Source organism: Chinchilla lanigera, unplaced genomic scaffold (assembly GCF_000276665.1).
Source record: "Chinchilla lanigera isolate Chin_1 unplaced genomic scaffold, ChiLan1.0 scaffold00006, whole genome shotgun sequence".
Classification (NCBI taxonomy): Eukaryota; Metazoa; Chordata; class Mammalia; order Rodentia; family Chinchillidae; genus Chinchilla; species Chinchilla lanigera.
Window position 1 is genome coordinate 34138094 of NW_004955407.1, and position 19704 is coordinate 34157797.

At 46.8% G+C, this 19704-nt stretch overlaps 1 protein-coding gene across 2 annotated transcripts in view; it reads right to left on the bottom strand.

The window, feature by feature from the left end:
• The window catches only part of Runx1 (runt-related transcription factor 1), a 234005-nt gene that overhangs the window by 29441 nt on the left and 184860 nt on the right, over positions 1-19704 (bottom strand). The window contains exon 6 of one of the 2 annotated variants that reach the window (XM_005375708.2): positions 8470-8655. The exons of the other annotated variant lie outside the window; for it this stretch is intronic. Within the exon in view, the coding sequence (XP_005375765.1) occupies positions 8470-8655 (186 nt within the window). The remainder of the gene's footprint in view (positions 1-8469; positions 8656-19704) is intronic. 2 annotated transcript variants of the gene reach the window in all.

The following is a 19704-nucleotide window of genomic DNA, read 5'->3' on the forward strand; positions in this document are numbered from 1 at the left end:
GATTGTTTCCTAATGAAAAGTCCGTGTGGGGCTAAGCCTTGAAAGAGCAATGTGAAATATGACACAAAAAGGCACTAGAGTGACTTTTGGTGATGGAGCCAAGTGACATCTTTCGCTTCACTCCCTGTCAGTCGAAAGTTAGGCTGGGGTGTCCTGAGACCAGAGGGGAAAAAGGCAAAGCAGAGACAACTGTAGTCCTTTGTATTATTTAAATTACAATTTGTTGGGTTTTAAAGGGCCCTAACATAACTGAATCACAGTGGAGCTGTATTTTGGTTCCATAGCGTGAGGAAAAATAATTGAAATGAATTAAACCAACTCAGTTTGGAGAGTTAGCTTTGTAACTAGAGCTGTTTCTTGTATCAGCATATAGTGTTTGTTCTTTATTTGCTACAAACTTTTGGTAAACTCTGATGTGGACTGTATTCCACATGGCTCTTTTAAATATATAAAACTGAAAAGGTACCATCAGGGGATTTGAAAATTTGGGATAAACATGAGGTGTGCAAAGTAAATCACCATCCCTTTGAAACGGGTGTCCAATGCACAAGGCCCTGCAATAAAGACACTGCCTGCTTCAAAACAACAGTGACACGTCAAGCTCTGTCCAGGAGGTCAAATTCTTGAGTGTATCCCAACTGGCTTTGGTGTTCATGCCATTTTCTGTTCCTCTGTTTTACTGCCATCTGTGTGGTTATGGGCTTTTGGGGGGTTCAGGCTAGAGGCACCAGGCTGCCTGTCTGCTGGCCTAGCATTGTGGCATAAACACTGGGAAAAGCTCCCTTTGTCTGCCACTGGGGCTTCTGGTTCTATCTATATAGGTGCTCTAGAAAACATGAAACATATCCAATTACACTCACACACACACACACACACACACACACACACACAAATGCATTCTCCTCACAGGGAAATGAAAGTACCAAGGCACTGGGTTCTAGCTGAGATATAAATAGTCAGAACCCATGACTGACTGGACCTATAGGCCAGAGGTACTGACTTCACATTTACCTGTCCACCACCCTGCTCTGGCGGATGGAGATAGAAGAATTATCTTCAGTGGCACTGGCCGGTGGCCCAGTCACCCCTATGCTTTGGCCTTGATATAGAGGGTTGAATAGTGGCCCCAGGAAAGATGCTCCCTGGTCTTACTCTCAGAACTGTGAATGTGGTGTTATTTGGAAAGTAAGACTCTGTAAATATACTTAGGTGAAGGACCTTGAGATCATCATGGATTACCTGAGTGGAGCCTAAATCCAATGGTGTGTGTCCTCACAAGGGGCGCAGAGAAAGGAGAGACAGAGAAGGCCATGTAAAGAGGGAAAAGACCGAAGAAAAGAGAGACAGAGAAGGCCATGTAAAGAGGGAAAAGACCGAAGAAAAGAGAGACAGAGAAGGCCATGTAAAGAGGGAAAAGCCAGCCACACCAAGGACCACCTGGAGCCACCAAAGCTCCGAAGAAGCAAGGAAGGATCTTCCCCTATAGCCTTCAGAGGGATCAGGGCCCAGCTAACACCTTGATGTCGGACTTCTGGTCTCCAATGAGACTGTTGCTTTAAGTCACCAAATTTGTAGCTATTTGTTAATAGCAGCCAGAGGAAACCAATATATTTGGTATCACCGACACTAATCATAACAGGTAAATGTACTGTCAGCTCGGGGCTGGATCCCTTATCCACCGCTTTATGTTTTACAGTGGCCCTAGGCTCTGCAAGTACAGTCAATACTACCTTTACTCCTGTGTCTTTAAGAGGTTAAGGCTCTTTCTTAAAAGTCCTACAGCATCTTCAATAAAGGTCAACTTTGGATGAACGTGGCCTACCTCTGGGATCTTCTTCCTAACCACAGTGCTCTGGTCTCTTTCTGACCTCCTGCTGTTTAACACCAATATCGGGTAAGTACACCAACTACAGGTTTGTTAAAAGCTATTATTCTTCCCAGCAAAACCTTTTAATATACACATATGCTGGCCTCTAGATTCATAAGTATCAAGGAAAAGTTCGGAATCTCTGCAGTTCATGGAAGGGATGTTTTATCGTTAATATTAAGAAACCTTTCTTCTGATTAGAAAAGATGTCCCTAAGGTACTGACACATTCCTGCTACTATAGACAAGTGATGAGGAACCTTTTACAGACTGAGTACCTTCAAAGGGATCTGGGCGCTGCTAACACCTTCATGTGGGACTTTTGGTCTCTTATGAGACTGTTGCTTCAAGTTGCCAAATTTGTAGCTATTTGTTAATAGCAGCCAGAGGAAACCAATATATTTGGTATCACTGACACTAATCATAACAGGTAAATGTACTGTCAGCTCAAATTGCAACCCAAAACTCACTTATTTATCACCAAGTACCAGTACTGCAATTAAACCTGAGTACTGAGGTTTTAGTTTAGAAAAATCCAACTTCTACACTTGGCATCTGTGTGTCTACTGGTGCATTTGTGCCAGAGCTTTGCCACCACTGCCATAGACTGACCAGTCTGAACAAGACACATGAAAAATGTTTGGTCCCAAAACAAAGCCTTGCTAAAATGTGGTTTTTGATTTCTGTGGGGCTGACAGCTTGCCAGATTGATGTCCTCTTTGAAGGGCTCGTTATTAAGTACTAAGCTGTAGCATGCTTGTAAATACAGGACAGATATTTGAGTTGTGCAGCCAAGGGGAGGACTGTGCTGGCACCTGTATGGGACAGCTTTCTTGTAGCTAGGACAAAGCACCTAACGTGCAAAACTTAGAGAGAGAAAAGCTTTATTTTGGCATATGACTATAGAGGGTTTAGTCCATGGTAGATGGCTCCAAGTTAGAAATGCATGGTGGAGGACAGCTTCTCACTCTGTGGTAGTCAGGAAGCAGATAGCAAAAAGAGCCAAAGAGACACACGTACCCTCCAAAGGGACCCAGTGATTCACCTTCTACACCTGGACTCCACCTCCTAACAGCACATTCAGCTATGAATTTATCAATGGACTAATCTACTGACAAGTGTAGCATATCCATAATCCAATCACTTTCAAAAGCACCCACTTCTGAACACGTGAGACTTCTGGGGAACATTTTAGCTCTAAACCATCCATAGCACCTGGGCCTATCCATTAAGGAATGTAGAGATTACCCTGTTCTCACTCTGAGTACCAGAAAATAACTCCAGGGAGAGTCCAAGGGATCAGCTACCTTGGACTCAAAAGACAAAGAACACATGTAGATCAGGATGTCAAGGCCAACTGGCTCTTCCTCCCATCCTTCTTTCTTATTTACTTTTCCATCCTTTGCTTAAATTTACAGTTTATGTTGCAGGAGCTATGAATATAGAAATGGTGACTGAGTCCTCAGTCTCTGTCTCAAGAGATCTTGTAAGCTATCATGCTTTTCACTCTGTAGGCCTGTGATACAGAAAGAGGGAGGAGGTAGATTATGCTGCACATCCCAGCAGAGGACCTTCATCCCACATGGTCCCTCTTTTCTCTTTCTCTTCCCTTTCCTTCCTTCCCATTTCCTTCTTTTCTCTCTTCCTCTTTCCTTCCCTCCTGCCTCTTTCCCTCCCTCAATTTTTTCATGAGAACTGATGGAGGCTGGCTTTCCATGTAAGATTCTGATGCTATAGGTTTTCAGGTTCCCAACGCTACCACACCTAGATAGAGCTATCTTGAAATAAAGTCATTCACTTTCATGTTTTAAGGAAGTCTTACAAGTTGATTTCTAGACTCTGAATACTTTGTGTGACCATTACATGACCATTTATGGATTTACACATGAGCGTTTCTAGTGTTTGACTGTAGCATCTGATTCCAAAGTGATCAACAGCCCCCATTCCACATTGCTTGTAAAATGAAGTGGGTGGGGCAGAGACATAGACAGACACAGAGAGACAGACGAGAGAGAGAGAAAGTAGTGCTACACAGTTGCATGTTTTACACCAAGGCTGAAAGGGGCCTTCATGTCATTTTCTGTCCCACTGTTTACTGCCATCTATGCTCTCATCTCAGGCAAGAGATCTTCAGGTCTCTTATCTTCTGGTCTGGCATGGCCCCCTGGACATAGGGGTTTAACTCCCCCTCCTACAGGAAGGTGGAAAGGTGTTCTTCCTTTTACTCACACAGTGGAGAAGGAGAGAACTAGACTAGCATAAGTAACTTCACATAACTGAGAAACAGACAGTTCAGTACCTCAAAGAGTTTTGTAGATAGCTGGATGAGAACACAGCCCTTCCAAAGCAAGTTTAACTTTTAGAGAATGTAAATATAAAAACAAAAGTCATTTGGAATCCTAAGAATTGGTGATGAGCTGAGAGGTGAAGGCCTCTCTTGGAGGCCACATGGAAATCTTAAGTGGAGGCATCTACCCTCCTACAGCTGATCAGATATTGCCTGGGTTTGCATAAGTAGGAAAGCTTGGTTCGAGGAGCCCTGAGGGAAAGCCTCTTACACAGAAGAAAAGGCAGCTGCCTCAATTCAGGAGACAGGATGGCTAAGAAACCCTCTTCCTGCCCATACATCTCCCTTTCACCAACGCTTTAGAGTTTTCTTGCCTCTCCGTCTTTAAAGAGACATGTCCATATACCAAAGGGAGACAGATTATCAAGGTGCCGGCCGCAGGGCCCAGAGTTACTGTCAGCATCACCACTGTCTAATCGCAATGGCACCTGCTCACTACAGGACCCTGGAAGAGTGACAAGCTCAGCACTTCTCCCATGGCTCCACGGCGGACTGCAATTATTCTCCATGCTGCTGAACCCTGCAGCCCCCTACACTGCACCTGCGCAGGCTTTGCCAGCAGACTCTGGGTTTGAGTCCCACAATCACCACTTATGATCTTGGAAATGGTGGGCAGATGTTCGCCTCTGGTTCAACTTGTCTTCCCAATCACGGGAATAGAACATTGTAGATCAGGGTCTCTCCCATGCCAAAATGTATTACAGTGGGTCCAGCGAAAGAGTTAAACGTTATGGTTAGGTGTTTATAACAACCAACGTGTGCAATGACGACAGCACTGGCCCCTTCGTTTATCTGATGGTTTGATGGTTTTCTGCAGCAGCATCCCTCAGCCCACCTTTATCTCTCCAAAGGAGGAAGTTACACCGCCTTATGTGGTTCTTCAGATTTGGTAAATCAGAGTCAAATTCTTAAAATTACTCACTTGGGTTACCCAAAGGCATCTCTAAGTGGGAGGTGTGACCGAACAGGCATCGGTTCCCACCAGCTCTCCACAGTCTGCCCCGTCCCCTCTCCCAAAAGGAACATAACAAGAGTGCCGAAATTGGACTGTAACAGTTAATGATGATGTCTTGACTTGCACGAACGTGCAACCATGACAAAATGGCTTTCTATTCAATTTTAAGACCTGGTCAAATAGGAAGTTGAAATTAACCTCAGCCCTTTTATAGTTAAAACCTCAACAAATAAACAGTGGTTTGGTGACATGGCAACCCGCCCCTCTCCATCTGCACGCTGCCCCAGATCATTGGAGATGGCTCTTTTGAGTGAATCTGAAGCACACCTGATGCTAGGTAAACAGAGGTGGCATTCTGTACCAGCGATTTCCTGACCACGGAGCTGGAGGGGCCCCTCCACCTTCCCAGCAAGGAGGTCCCAGCAAGGCACAGTCCCCACCCTGTGCATACGTCCTTTCCTTTCTTCCAGCTTCCAGCTACTGATATTTCTGTAAAGCTGGATAACATTTGCCCAGAACCTCTGAGGGACTTCCCCGACTACTTCTGGAATGAATATATTTCTTAAACCATTTCAAAGAGATCCATAAAACCCGCACTGTATTTCTTAAAGTGGGATCTTAAATACAGTATGAACGCTCTAGGACAAGCCTGGAAATTAACCATTTTCCTCATGTCGAGAGAAAGCAAAGGTATTGGCTGACCTACACTTTCATATTACCTGTTAATGTTCTAATTTGCAGGTTTTTTAAAAAAAAGCTCAAGGGTCTACTCAACACTTGGCAAGTGTAAAATAGTATTTTGTTGTGTGAAAAGAAAGAGAAAGATAGAAATACAGAGACAGGAGAAAAGGGAGAGAGAGAGAGGGAAGGAAAGGGAGAGGGAGCAGGAGAGAAAGAGGAGAGTGAGAGCAAGACGAGGAGAGAGAGAGAGAGAGACCTATACAAAAATTCTCGACACTTATTTCTAAGACACTGCTCCTGCCACTTTACAAGTGAAGTACTGCATATCAAATTCATATTTTGGAGAGAAAGAACATCAGCAATATAGTTAACACATTCTGTACAGTAGCAACCAAGCCCCTGGAGCACGCTAAAAGCGAGCTGCGATTGCTTAGATGTTGCAGAAGTAAAAAGTTTTTAAAAGGAGCAAGAAAGGGGTGATGCTGTGTATTAAACCTGATACTCTGCTAAGCACACAGTCCTCCACACTGCTGCGGACTGCCCGTCCACAGTCACACTTCTGCCTGTTCGCAGAGGACAAGAACTCTGATGTGCCATCTTTTCAGCCCCTGCTCTTTTGGGGAGGGGGCAAGGAGTCATATCCAATGAAAGAAAATATCATATTTCCTTTGGTGAAATTCCCCTCTCACCAAAGCTATCAGCAAAAAGCAGACTCAATGGTGACAATTCTAATTTGCCCCCCCCAGTATGGTGGGTGGAAGTTTCCACTTTGAAAAATTTTCTTAATTTTTTTTCCATTATCAGTAAATAAAAGGCAAATGTGCTTATCAACCTAGCGGTATCAGCAGTCAGCGAAGCAAGGAGAGGATAGGAAAGCAGAAGTCTTCCTTTTGATTTTGACACATGGAACCCTGCAGATGACCTAGGGTAGTTTACACGACCCAAACAACATCCTTGGGGGTTTTAGTGTCCTTAGAAGAAAGGTATCACTTCACCCTAACCCCATCCCTCTCAGCATTTGCCCTAGTTTACCGCCCGTGCTTGCATTGTGGAATCTCTTAAAGTCAGTATACACATTCTCAATCATTATTTGTGATTATTAAAAGCCAGGAAACCACTAACTTTCCAGGACTTCATCCTAAATATACCTAAGCAAAGATGAGAGGCAGTCTCCCAAACATCAAGTTTGAGGTCTCCGTGTGTATACAAAAGGGCTGCTCTACAGCCAGCCCACTTCACAGCTGCATGCATGGTTATTTTATGGGAAGATTTCTTTGGGAATTTTCCACTCAAACAAAAGAACCTCCCCCACACAACTGAGTCTGCTAAAGGCCTGGATTTCTAGCTTGCTCGGTAGAAGATGCTGGCAAGCCTTGCAAGAGCCTCATGTGTTAACCACGACAGAGAGCTATCAGCCCAGAAACCATACCAAGCAGATGCCTGCACATCCCACAACACGACCCACATCTAGAAAATGCCTGGGGAAGCTCATTCTTGCTGTCCAAGCGGGGAGCAAAGAGCTACCACATCCGCTGCTGGCTGCCTGCCCTTCTCTGCAGATGTGTTGTTTATCTTCCGCTTTGAGTTGAACAAGCCTGCTTCTTTGACAAAGGGCTATTACTGTGACCATATCATATACAGCTGCGGCCTGCACGGACAGAGAACATGACTGCATTTCAGATCCTCAGAAGGGTATCCCGGAACAGCCACTGATGTCAGCACTTCTACCATGTAAATGAACCGTGCCTATTATCTAATTTGGCACAGTGAGGTTTATGCAATTATTGCATTTCACAGTGTTTTTGCAATTGCTGGCTAGCCCCGTGGGGCAGGGAGACCCGCATTCTTTATTGATTTGCAGGTATTATGCACGATGTGATGGCAGCCACCCATGCCTACCATTGCTTTGTATCTTTTTAAATGCACACATGTTAGATACAAAACTCACAAATAATCTCAAGGCAACAAAAACCTGAAACATCTGACCATTTACCTAGAGTTGTGTGTCTGTGTGCATGCCTTCAAGCTAATGGGGGGGGGAGGTAGATAAAAAACAACAGCCAAAGCTCACCCTTAAAAAAATAGGGTGCTACATCTAAGGATGCAAATAAACGTGGGTTGAAAGTATTTTTAAAAATTGCACCTATACTAAATATTTACAAACTTTCTTTTCTTGGTATGAATCACTATAACATCGATTTAAACAGCATTTACATTGCATTAGATATTAAAAGTAACTCAGATAATTTAAAGTATATGGAAGGATGTGTGCAGGTTAAATGCAAATAGTATGCCATTTTACACAAGGGACTTGAGCGCCTAAGGATTTTGGCATCCTTGTGGGTCCTGGACCCATATCCCATGGATACCTACGTAACACTGCGTATACAGTGTCTATATCCATAACTCTCTCTTCTGTCTCCTATGCACCAACGCTTCTCCATCCAGATCTGTCTGTGTGCGGATGTGACTCAGCAGGTAGATTCGACTTGAAACTGCATTGCTAACGAGCTCCCTCTGAGTGTCCAGGAAAAGCCAGGGCTGCTCTGGGTGGGATCTGTGCATGGTGGCCCCTTGAGGCAAGGGCAAGGTGGCAAGTGGGCTCCACCATGGTACTTACCCTGCATCTGGCTCTGAGGCTGAGGGTTAAAGGCAGTGGAGTGGTTCACGCGAGGGTTGGGCGTGGGGGCTGGGTGGTGCGGGCTGACCCTCATGGCCGTGCGCCGCAGCTGCTCCAGTTCACTGAGCCGCTCGGAAAAGGACAAGCTCCCAGGCTTGGTCTGATCATCTAGTTTCTGACGATGTCCTATTGTGGGGAGTGGGTGGGGAGGGGTGGGGGAGGGGGGGAGGGAAGGAGGGAGGGAAGAGATCAGAAAATGCATTGTGGAATTTCTACAGCTGGGGGGTGTCTTACCTTTCCCCTCCCTCTGCCCTCACCCACAATGTGCGGACTCAGTGGAGCTTTACCCCTGGCGAGATGTGCTGCCTGTGGGAACTCAGCGCCTTTGAACCCTGTACTCCTTTTCATCACCCTGGCCAGAGGGTGCTCCCTGCACCCACTCCAACCCTCCGCACCAGCTCTGTTGGGCAGGGTGCAGCAGGATGCGGGGCTGTGGCAGCAGCCGTGGTGGTAGAAAAGGAAGTACTTGGCACATGGCCACACGCTGTGGGCTGAGCTGTGGCAGCCAGGAGAGGTGCTATCCCCATAGCATCAGAAGGCCGCTCCTTACTGCAAAGACTACCACGGCAGGTCTGAGCGTCTTCCTGGGCCCTGGAGCTTAGCAGCATGCCCCTTCCAACAGGAAATGGGGGGGGGTGGCAAACCCACAGCCCAGGCACTCAGACTTCCTGGTACATGGAGGGCAGCCCCTCTTCCTCTCCACAAAGGCAATTTTATTAGTAGCTTCTTTCTTCTCAAAGCCCACTCCCTGGGTGCACCGCTAAGAGAAGGGGAAGCCTGGGCTTTGTTCAATGCTCCCAGCAGGCTGGGCCCAAGGGAGTCCCGGAGGAGCCATCAGCTGACTGGGTGAACCGTCGCTGGGGGACTCAGGATCGAGGGTGGGAAGGTGGATTCTCAGTATCTGTATGGACAGTAGGTGTCCTTGCCTCAGTCCTCATGTTCCTCATCAGTCACTGTTGCCAGCAGGGGCAAGCAGAGGTGCTTATATGGGATGGGTCAGGTCAGGAGGGCTGGACGGATCTCCAGTTTTCTCTCTGAATACACCGTCAATATCCTGCTAAACTAGAGATGGCAGCGTTCTGGGTACCGTAAAAGCACGAAAAGCCTGGGTGATTACTTCCTCTTTCAAAGAGGATGGCCTCTTGTTCCTTCCGTACCCTTGAGGTTTGTTTCAGTAGAGTCCTTGATCCATTTCACTAAAACCCTTGATTGTCAAGCAGCCTCAGAACAAGACGGGAGAAGCAGCCAGTTTACTGCCCCAGAAGGTTCCCCTTCCTGTTCCTTCCCACAATCCTAAATTAGAACGGGGACCCTCGACTCTACTCCCCACAGCGTAAAGTAGGAGTGGGGCCAGGAGCGGCCCATTTTCCTCTAACTCGCCATTGCTACAATTATAAAATTAAATCGTATAACTTGTGTTATGATTCCAAATCTCCATGGCGTGCCACTTCTTCCTGCTGCAGGGCCCCTTGGCACTGTTGATGGTGTCTCAAATTCCAGACCAGAAAAAGGGCCCACTATATTGCAGTGATTTTATCATTAACAAGACCTATTTGGCTCCAAAAGGAGGAAAAATACTTAAGCATAATATTTGTGTAGTTCAAATGCAACGCTCCCTCTTTTCATGTGTCACCAAGGCAAATCTGGACTCTGATTCAGCACTCCAGCCCACAACACTTGACTTGAACGCAAACACCCTGAGTCACGCAGGCTCAGCCGGCACACATGTGAGAGGCCTCTTATGGGCTGAGTATTTTAAGCACCAGCTCTGTGGACAAAAGGGGCCAGGTTCCCGAGCAACCCTATCATCCCTTTCGCTCAGAAATACAAAACTATCTTTTTCTAGAACATTCTATTTCCGTCAGCCATGGCATAATTCAGGGTGCTCAGATGGAGACTTCCTTAGTCCTCCCTCCTCTTTTCTTTGTGACAGACCCTCACTTCCTGAAGATCACACTAAAACAATCTGAAGTTTCCTTTGCAGAGAAAACATACAGTTCCAACTCAAAAACCATTTAAAACATAATTCTGCCTTAAATGCCTGCCACAGCTTAATGCCTAGTATTAGGAGTCAAGGAAAGAAAATGGCAGGAAACATGTTTCTGGAGAGTTCTACAGTCTCAGAAAGAATGCCAGCCGGCCAGGGATTCCAGTACATTTTCTCTGTGTTTCAACTTCACATTCCTTGGGCGCCCAGTGGCATTTTTGAAGAACGCTGTGTGAAGGACAGCGGGTGACCCAGGGGAATGGTGTGCAGGGGATCATTCTGAATACACGACATTGGGTGTGGCAGTATGATCTGCCGGCCTTTGAAGAAAGGCTATCTACTAGTGCATCTGCTTCAGCACACTGGGGGACATGTGCTACTGAGACCAAACAGGAATTAAGTCATTTCAGGCAAGCCGCTATGTGGCCAGACACATGTGAGATTATGATTTTTATTGGTCCCCCTCATTACCCTACGCTTAAAAGAAGACTTTTCATATGAGCCATTTCTATACCAGCTGACACCTGCCAAAATCATAGTCATTTACAGAGATTAAGTGATGACTGTCTGCTTTAGCAGGAATGTTCGGGCACAACTCTCAGAGAAAAACAATTCTTCACTTTAAGCTGTTTCGTAAGCCCTGGGAGTCTCGGGGCTGAGCTTAATGCCGGAAGATTGGGGAAGGGTTCATCCCATGCTCTTCCCACGTGCGTTGTGGGAGTAAGCCGGAGCCTTTGGAACAAACTTGACCCCCATGCTCACAGCAGTGCTAGAGAATTGCAACACCAGGCGTACGGGAAATGAAAAGCATCATCATGTCCAAGGTGTGGTCCAGATGCATTTATAGGCTCGAGCTGAGGAACACCTAATTCTTCTTTTCTGAAACCACCAGGTTCCAGGTGCCAAATAGCAATATTTTGTAGGAAATATAGGAGCTTCCGATATAAACTCTCAGGCTGGGGAAAACTAATGCTTTATGTCTTCAGTTTCCTGTATCTGTATGCTATTAAAATGTCAATTTGCTCCCCTGAATTTTAAATAGAGGAGTATGGAAAATGTCCACTAAGAAATTCACTTTTCTTTTTTGAGTCCTGGGCTCTGGAGGACAATAGGGACTTCAACCCTGGATCAAACCACAAGTAAAACTATGATGCCACCTTCAACATATACAGTACATGCAGCGGCCTGGTTTTTTGAGCAAGTTGGAAATCAGTTGTGAATGTTCATGGGGGTGGCTACCTCCAGGTCTCACACTGAGGCATGTTATTGAATCTTCAACAGAGCTGAAAGGGGTCTTAAATTCTTGTATCACCGGTTTCACATTTTTGAAAAACAGCATTAGATTAGAATTTTATTATGTTTGCAGTCATTAGAAGCCAAGAAAAGAAAGAGAAAGGGCAAAATATAATAAAAATAAATGAATGCCATTTGCTAAATTTTACTTCATTCCAAAGACATTTCTGCAGTGTCCTGGGATGGCTGCCCAACTAGGACATCCCTAAATGTTACAATATTTTCTGATACATAGTGAGAGCAGCTTTCACTTTGCTCCTGTAAAAACTGCACTGAGCAGACGTGTATCTCATTGATAATACAATGGCCTTTTTCAAGGCTCTGCTGGGATCTGCGGCTGAGAGTATCTGAAATACACTTATGTGTGATCTCCTATCAGTGAAAAACATAAGGCTAACTTGCCACCTTTTCTTGGGAAAGTTTGGGTAGAGAGAATACAGAATTTTCTGACAACCAACAACCTATTAGTCCATGCTCCCGATATGGGTGTGGTTGCTATTTATCTTGATCGATTCTCCACACAAAAATTAAAAAGGTTTAGATTAAAAACATTGTCAGCATGAGCAGCTGAAAAAAATCATACAAAAGGATAACATCAAAAAGATACACATCTGTGTGTGTGTGCGCGTGCGCATAAAATCACACTTCTCTTAAAAAGACACATGAATCTCATACGCTTGCTTTTACAAGGATATCTACATTTCAGAAGAAGTTTGCCAGTCACCCTGATACTAAGTACATGGATCTGGACATAAAAACACAGAATCATCCTTCCTTTGATTTGCTGCAGTTTTATGACAATAGAAAGAAACATGTGTGGGTAGAGAACAGTTCACTTTTCCTGTGAACTCCAGGTCCCGGGGTCGTTAGGATTTTAAAGTGACAGTACTGCATGTGAATGGTGTCCTTCCTTGAAGTCTTTTGCAGGTGGTGAAACAACTCTTCCTCACAGCAAACCTAGCCACCTGGTGGCTCACTCAATGCTGGGAAATACTGTCTAATATTACAGATGATCTGTATAGTATACATGAAATATATAATGTAACATAAAATATATATTGATACATATGTGTTCATGTATTATCCTAGTACCTATCACAAATGCACGTTTATATACTGTCCAGTGTTCTAAAATACAGACAACATCACTCCTTTGTTCCTTCTATCATTAAGCTAAAAGAACAGGACAAGGTTGCTCTACTGCAGAGCTGGAAGAGGCCATAGAAATCAGCTGTGTTTTTTAAACTCATTCGTGGGAAGTGGGATTCAGAGGTTGTATATTACTTAACCAATCTCACACAGCAAGTACAGACAGGGCGCAGGTCTGAAAACACACCTGATCCCTCACTAGCCTCCAACACACACGTTCATATTTCCGTGAATGCAAAATGAAGAGACAAAAGGCGTACAGTCCTAGTTTTAAATCACAGGAGCACAAGGGCTTCGATCTTGGCACTGTCTGCCTTTATAGTTCTACTTCCCTTCCCAGTTTGTGTGTAGAATTAGCCAGGGCTTTACAGTGATATGTGGTAAACAGTGGCAATTCCACACCCGAGTGGGCATTGCAGGGAGGTTCTGGCTTGGTAGGTCCTCAAAAAATTGATTTCTAGTAAGATTCTGCAAACACATTGGGAATGCATGATGCGGGGAGGAAAAGCATGCAGGTGGGGAGGGAGAGAGGAAGGGAAGTTGGGAGGGAGGGAGGGGTTCCTCTGGCTGACACATCCACCTCCTCCATTGCATCCCTTCTCCTACCTGCTTTCAATGTGCAGAACACTGGGAAATAAAGTACCCAATACAGTGGTCCCTCAGCAGCCATGGGAGACTGGTTTTAGGACCTCTGCAGACACCAAAGTGCTAGGATGCTCAAGCACCTTTTAGAAGTGGCTAATATTTGCACACAACTTACGCACATCCTTCCATGCACTTGAAATCATCTCTAGATGACTTATAATGCCTAATAAAGTGCCGATGTTCTGTAAATAGTCGCTATCCATATAGTTTAGGGAATAGCAACTAGATAGAAAGTCTGTATGCGTTCAGTACAGATGCAGTGCTTGTTCCTATTTTCCATCCATGCTTGCTGGCTGCAGGTCTCTGCTGTGTTCAAAGTGTCCATGGGCACTGACTGGTGCCTCATTTGATGATAGATGTTTGGTGGCTTTTTCCTTAATTTTTCAAATGCTTGAATATAGACAAAGCAGCTATAAAGGCCCCCAAACACTGCCCTGCCGATGTTTGTGTGTCTCCCACTCTAACCGGACAGAGTCCATCAACGTTGAGCTCACAACAGTGAGGGGGTTCTGCAAAGTGAACCCCAGGTCTGCCAGTAGGAAGTAATTCCTGCCTGGCCATCTCAGAGGCGGTTTCAGGGAATGGCAGGAAAGGGTCACCAGGAACCTATTATTCCACTCCAGAAAGGCAGCAGTTAAGACCTGGGTGTGCCCCTGAGGATCAGGATGTTAATGTAGGAGCCATAATCCTCTCTTCTCCGGAGCAGCACTCTGGCACCAGGGAGACGCCACCGCTGGTCAGGCGTTCAAGTGTTCTCCCTCCGGAACCCGAGTTTCCTCCAAACCTTACTGTGGACAAGAGCAAGTCTCTTCGTCACCCCACCTCCTTATCTGGAAGCCTGGAATTAAAGGACTACGACAGATTTCTCCGAGCGGCTCTAAAACCATCCACAGCAACCACATCTGCTGCGATTTTGTGCTGGCTCCGTTCTTGCTGAGCAACCCAAGTGTGGCCTTTTCCTTTCTCCCCTCTCCTCTCCTTCCCTCCCCCTCCTTCCCCCTCTCCCCTACCTTCCTCTCCTTTCCTCCGCTCCCCTCCCCTCTCCTGTCCTTTCTTTTCCTTGTACTGGGGATTGAACTTAGGGCCTTCACACTGGGCTATATCCCCAGCCTATTTTTTATATTTATTTTGAGGCAGAGTCTCATTAAGTCACTAATGTATTCAAGCTGGGATTAAACTGGAAATCCTCCTGCATCAGCCTCCCAGCGTGCTGGGATTACTACTGTGTACCATCGTGACCCACTTAAGCATGGTCTTTCTTGAGCAACTTAATATGACATTATGCCTCTCCAAGATTTCTCTCAGGCAGATACTGGGCCTTTGGGAGCCGTCCCAAGTCTGACCATGGAGCCGTCCCAAGTCTGACCATGGAGATAGTCCTCAGAACTCCATCTTGAGGCACACAGTGACTTCCAGTGTGGGCGCCCACCTGGCTGGCAGCTTAGAAAGATGACACAGGAATTTACTTCTGCCTCCTGCTTTGCATCCCTGGCCTCGTGGACAGGTAGTTTTTAGTGACCATGGACATCAGTTTTGTGGATCCGCTCTCTCCCGTAGTCCTTGCTGAGCCTTCTTGGCACCCTATCTAGCAGGACGTCCCCTGATCCTGCCTCTTCCTTTATCGCCCTAAGCCTGAGCCCAGAGGAGGCAGGGCATTAAACTCACAGTAAAACCAGCTAAGCAACTGCCAGAGGCTGCAGCTGGGAAGTAGGAAAGCCAGTCCACAGACCCTCGCCACCCTCCTCCACACGCAGAGCTCTGCTCTCCTGTCTCAGGCTCTTCTGACCTCAGTCACGCTGAGAGTCTCCCAGATGTCCATTCTTCTAGGTAACATTCTCCACCTACCGGGGGACTTCCAGAGACCCAGCACCTTCCCCCCGGAGAATCACCCCAGGGACTACACCGCCTTTGGCCGGGAAGGTCTGGTCTCTACCAGGTGCAGGAGGTAGCATGTGCACGCCGAGTCCACCTGTACATGGCCCCCCCCACATGTCCCCCACACCGTGGCTCGCAATGCCCATCCCATGGCATACAGCATGCACTTCTGAGGTTCAAGCTGCTACTTCGTTAGACTTGCTTCCTAAGGTGTGTGCCCCTACTGGAAACTAAAATGCAGATGGGCTGAAGTCAGCGCTGTGTTCCAGCCACACCAGCCTGCTTTCCAGGGCTCCGATCTGGCCGCCTCAGGACCTCTGCCCAGAATACTCTGGCCTCAGACACCTGATCTACCCGCTTCTTTGAGTGGCTCAGTGCCATATTTTCCTTAAGCTGCCGGATCCCCCTCCCCCACCCGCAGCCAGTCCCCAGACCTTTGCTGTGACTTCCTCCACACCATTAGGTGGTGTCGGTTCCCGCTGGACTGCAAGGTCCAAGAAGACAAGGAATTTGTTTCTTTTCCTCACAGCCGTATCCCTAGTCTAAGCACACCCGCCACACAGTAGGATCATTAAATGATGAATAAACGCTCAGACCCTTTGTTCTTGCTGCTATCCCATCACCTTCAGCTGGGTGTGGAAAAGGAGGGTTCATGTGGGGCAAAGGAACAGAACTACAGTTTTAGCTGCAGTGCAACTGTGGGGAAGCTGCTCATGGAAAGCGTCAGCTCTGGGCAGACCAATTTCATGGAGAATTGTCTCATTAGAAGTTAAATTGGTCAGGGAAATGCATATCCATTTTTCTTTCATTATACTGAAAACTAAAAGTAGACGGGCAGAAGGCCCTGGTGCTGAGGGGAGGGTTCTGCTGGACCCAGGAGAAGACAGCAGCAGCTTCTCTTCTCTCTCCAAGGTGAGCGCTTTCTGCTCGCTTGCTCACTCGCCTGCACACACCACAGGCATGCCATGTAGCCATATCACATGCACACACATATCACATGCACACACATATCACATGCACACATATATCACATGCTATGAACATCATGGGCTTATACCACGTGCGTACACAGGTCACATGCATCTATCACACAATATATACATATAGCACCCACCACATAAACCACAGACTTACACTACACATGTTACACACCACATAGACAATGGACTTATACCACATGTATACACATATCACATACATCTGTAACACAATACACACACATACATAGTATACCGTGCATCACACAAACCATGAACTTACACATGCACACATACTGTATACTTCTAACACACCATATACACATGTACCTATAACATACATACACATAGCACACATTTATACTCACCAAGCATATCCATACATATACACACATCTACACATGACACATGTACATATACACTCATCAGACACATCAGACACATCTCACATACATCACACAATTTAACATAACAGATATTTGTATTATATACAGTCACACACATATATGCATACATGTATTCATATATTACATTTATATCACATACATATATACACAAATCACCTGTACGCATTCACACATCACACAATACATGTATACACACATCACATGCATATACACATCAAAATGTATACACACAACATATACATGTAACAAACATACACATCACACATATTCAGAACACATATACACCACATACTTAAATCACACATATCACACTTATACACATACACATCATAGATACACACAGCATACATGTACACACTGCGTGCATACATACATCACATGCACAGACATACATCACACAATTCACACATCATGTATGTATATCTCACACATTCACACATCCACCCATCATGTCCTTACATCTCACACATGAAGCAACCATCGCTGCTCCAGGCCAGCATAAAGATACAGGGGTGGGAGATGACAATCAGGCTCGGAGACGAAGGCAGCTGAGCCAAGACGAGGTCAACAGCTACCACAACTTCAGGCCCAAGGCTTTACAGCACCATGTCCTCCTTCTCCCTGAATCAGGCTCCCAAGGTTCGGGGGACAAAAACCAAACCGGCACTTAGTTCCCCCAAGCTGAAGGCAGTGGGTCTGCAGCTCACCCACGTGGGCTGGGCTCTGCAAGGCCTGCCCCCCCAAAAGCAGAGCAGTGGGATTCTGCAGTCACTGGGCACTTTTGGTCACTCCTGCTCTGCCTGGTGACAAGCGAGGAAGTGGTAGCTTAGGGTCTCGCTCTGCCTGGTGTCTCACTCTTAGCCAGAGGTGGCCCGCTGTGGGTGCAGGCAAAGTCCTGGCGCCCCAGCTGTGATGGGAAGTATTACCAAGCACCCTCTTCAAGGCACTGTGGATCAGGTCCCCTGCAGGGAGCACCCCTGGTGGACAGGCCTTGGGGACAAAGGCCAAGTCCCAGAGGCCTGCAGCTCTCCCTGCGCCATCGCCATCGTGGGGCTTGGCCCTGCCTGTGTGTGTGAACAGCCCTCTTCCCCCCTGCGGGGGTCTGCAGGCCCTTCCCCCATGAGCAGACATCCTGCATAACAGCATGGTGCTGCCCGCTTTGCATGGGGACCCAGCTAAACTGAGACTCATCACAGATGCTGTAGTCAGCGCTCACTGAATGAATAAAAGCATGAACACCCTTTCCCTGGGCTGCACTTACTAGGGGGTGCTCACAGAGCAGCCTGCCTAGTGGTCTCTACCCCTCTGTGCTTATAAAAAGAGGGGAGGGAACCCCTTTGTCTCTCTTCTGCCCAACCAGCCCCACGGCCTTCCCAGCGGCCAAGGAAGGCCACCTGATTCTCTCCTCTTTCTCCAGGCATAAACACCACTGAAGTTCTGGGCTGGCCTCAAGGAAGAGGGGACCCAGGGGCCAGCCAAGGGCCTTGGAGAGATGCGGAGCAGGCCTGCCTGGCAGGCAGCGCTTACTAGTAAGACAGCCAGCACTTAGCTGCTTTTATGAACCATCAGCCTTTCTTCACACATCCAGAAAAAGGCTTTCAGGACGTTCGGGGCATGACAGTTCCATCCAGGGCTCGGGCTGCCTTTTGCCACTATTGTCACCAGGAGGCTGAAAGCAGCCGCCAGCTGTGAAGGGACAACGGAAGTGATCACCTGAAAGGACAAGCAGCTATTTGCCTGGGCGCCGTAAGAGCAGCAGCACAGTGAGGAAACGTTGGTCCCTCCGGTCTGCCAGGTGATGCTGGGAAGGAAAACTCTATTTATTCCAAGATACAAGTGCGCCACTTGCCCTGGTGACCACATCTGAGTGAGCTGTGGGACGGAGAGGGAGGAGGCAGGGCTACTTCCCTAGTAAACCTGGGGATACTCTCCCATCCAAACCCGCTCCCAGATCGGAAGGGAGCAGCCCCTGCTCCTGGCCCGTCATCACCCTGGGACTCTGCGTATGGGATGCTGGCCTTGGGGTCCATCCACACTCTCAGCTCCTCTCTGCTCTGTTGGCAATAGGAAAACCGCCTTTTCCAGAGTGTTTTGAACTTTTCTCTCCCTTAACACCCTTGACAGTCTCTCTTGTGTGCGAATGCCCTGGTGTGATAAGGAAAAATCTGAGCTCCTTGAAGGATCCCCACCAAGTGTGGCAGACCAGGCTGCCTTTTCCGAGCCTGAGGGGAGCCTGCCCCTCCCCTGTCTCTTCCCCACCCCCAACTTTTATTATGATTATTTTTTTTCACCCACTTCTGCTTCCTTCATTTTCTTTGCAGCTGCAGCAGAGAGATATAGTAAAGCTACTGTATAGGATTTTGAAAGCAGGGCCGCTGAGAGCTTTCCAAACTCCATACAAGCCGGTTATTCTCTGGCTTGTTTTCTTTGGCTTCAGGTTAGTAGCACAGAATGAGTCAAACAGTATTAACTTTCAATAGGGAAGTGGTGTGGTCAACCAGAGCTGTTTGCGGCTAGATTGTGAAGATAGGTAGGGCAGGTAATGAAGAACAGCCCATAATACTGCGAGGGGGCCCAGGAGGGAGGCGCCTCACTCACAGAACGGCTCCAACAATTAAGTCAACACAACTCACACCATCTTTTTCAGTTGGCTGAGGAATTAACACCAAGGTCTCTGACCGGCCAGCTTTGGGAAGTTGGCCATGTCAGGACTTGGACAATTGAGCACTTTGTGGGTTTAAGGATGTCTTTTTTTTTAAAAATGTTGCCAAAGTCATGGGAAATCTAGTTAGGATGATTTCCCCTACTTACAGCATGTCACTCTGTGTGGAGTTTTATTCCT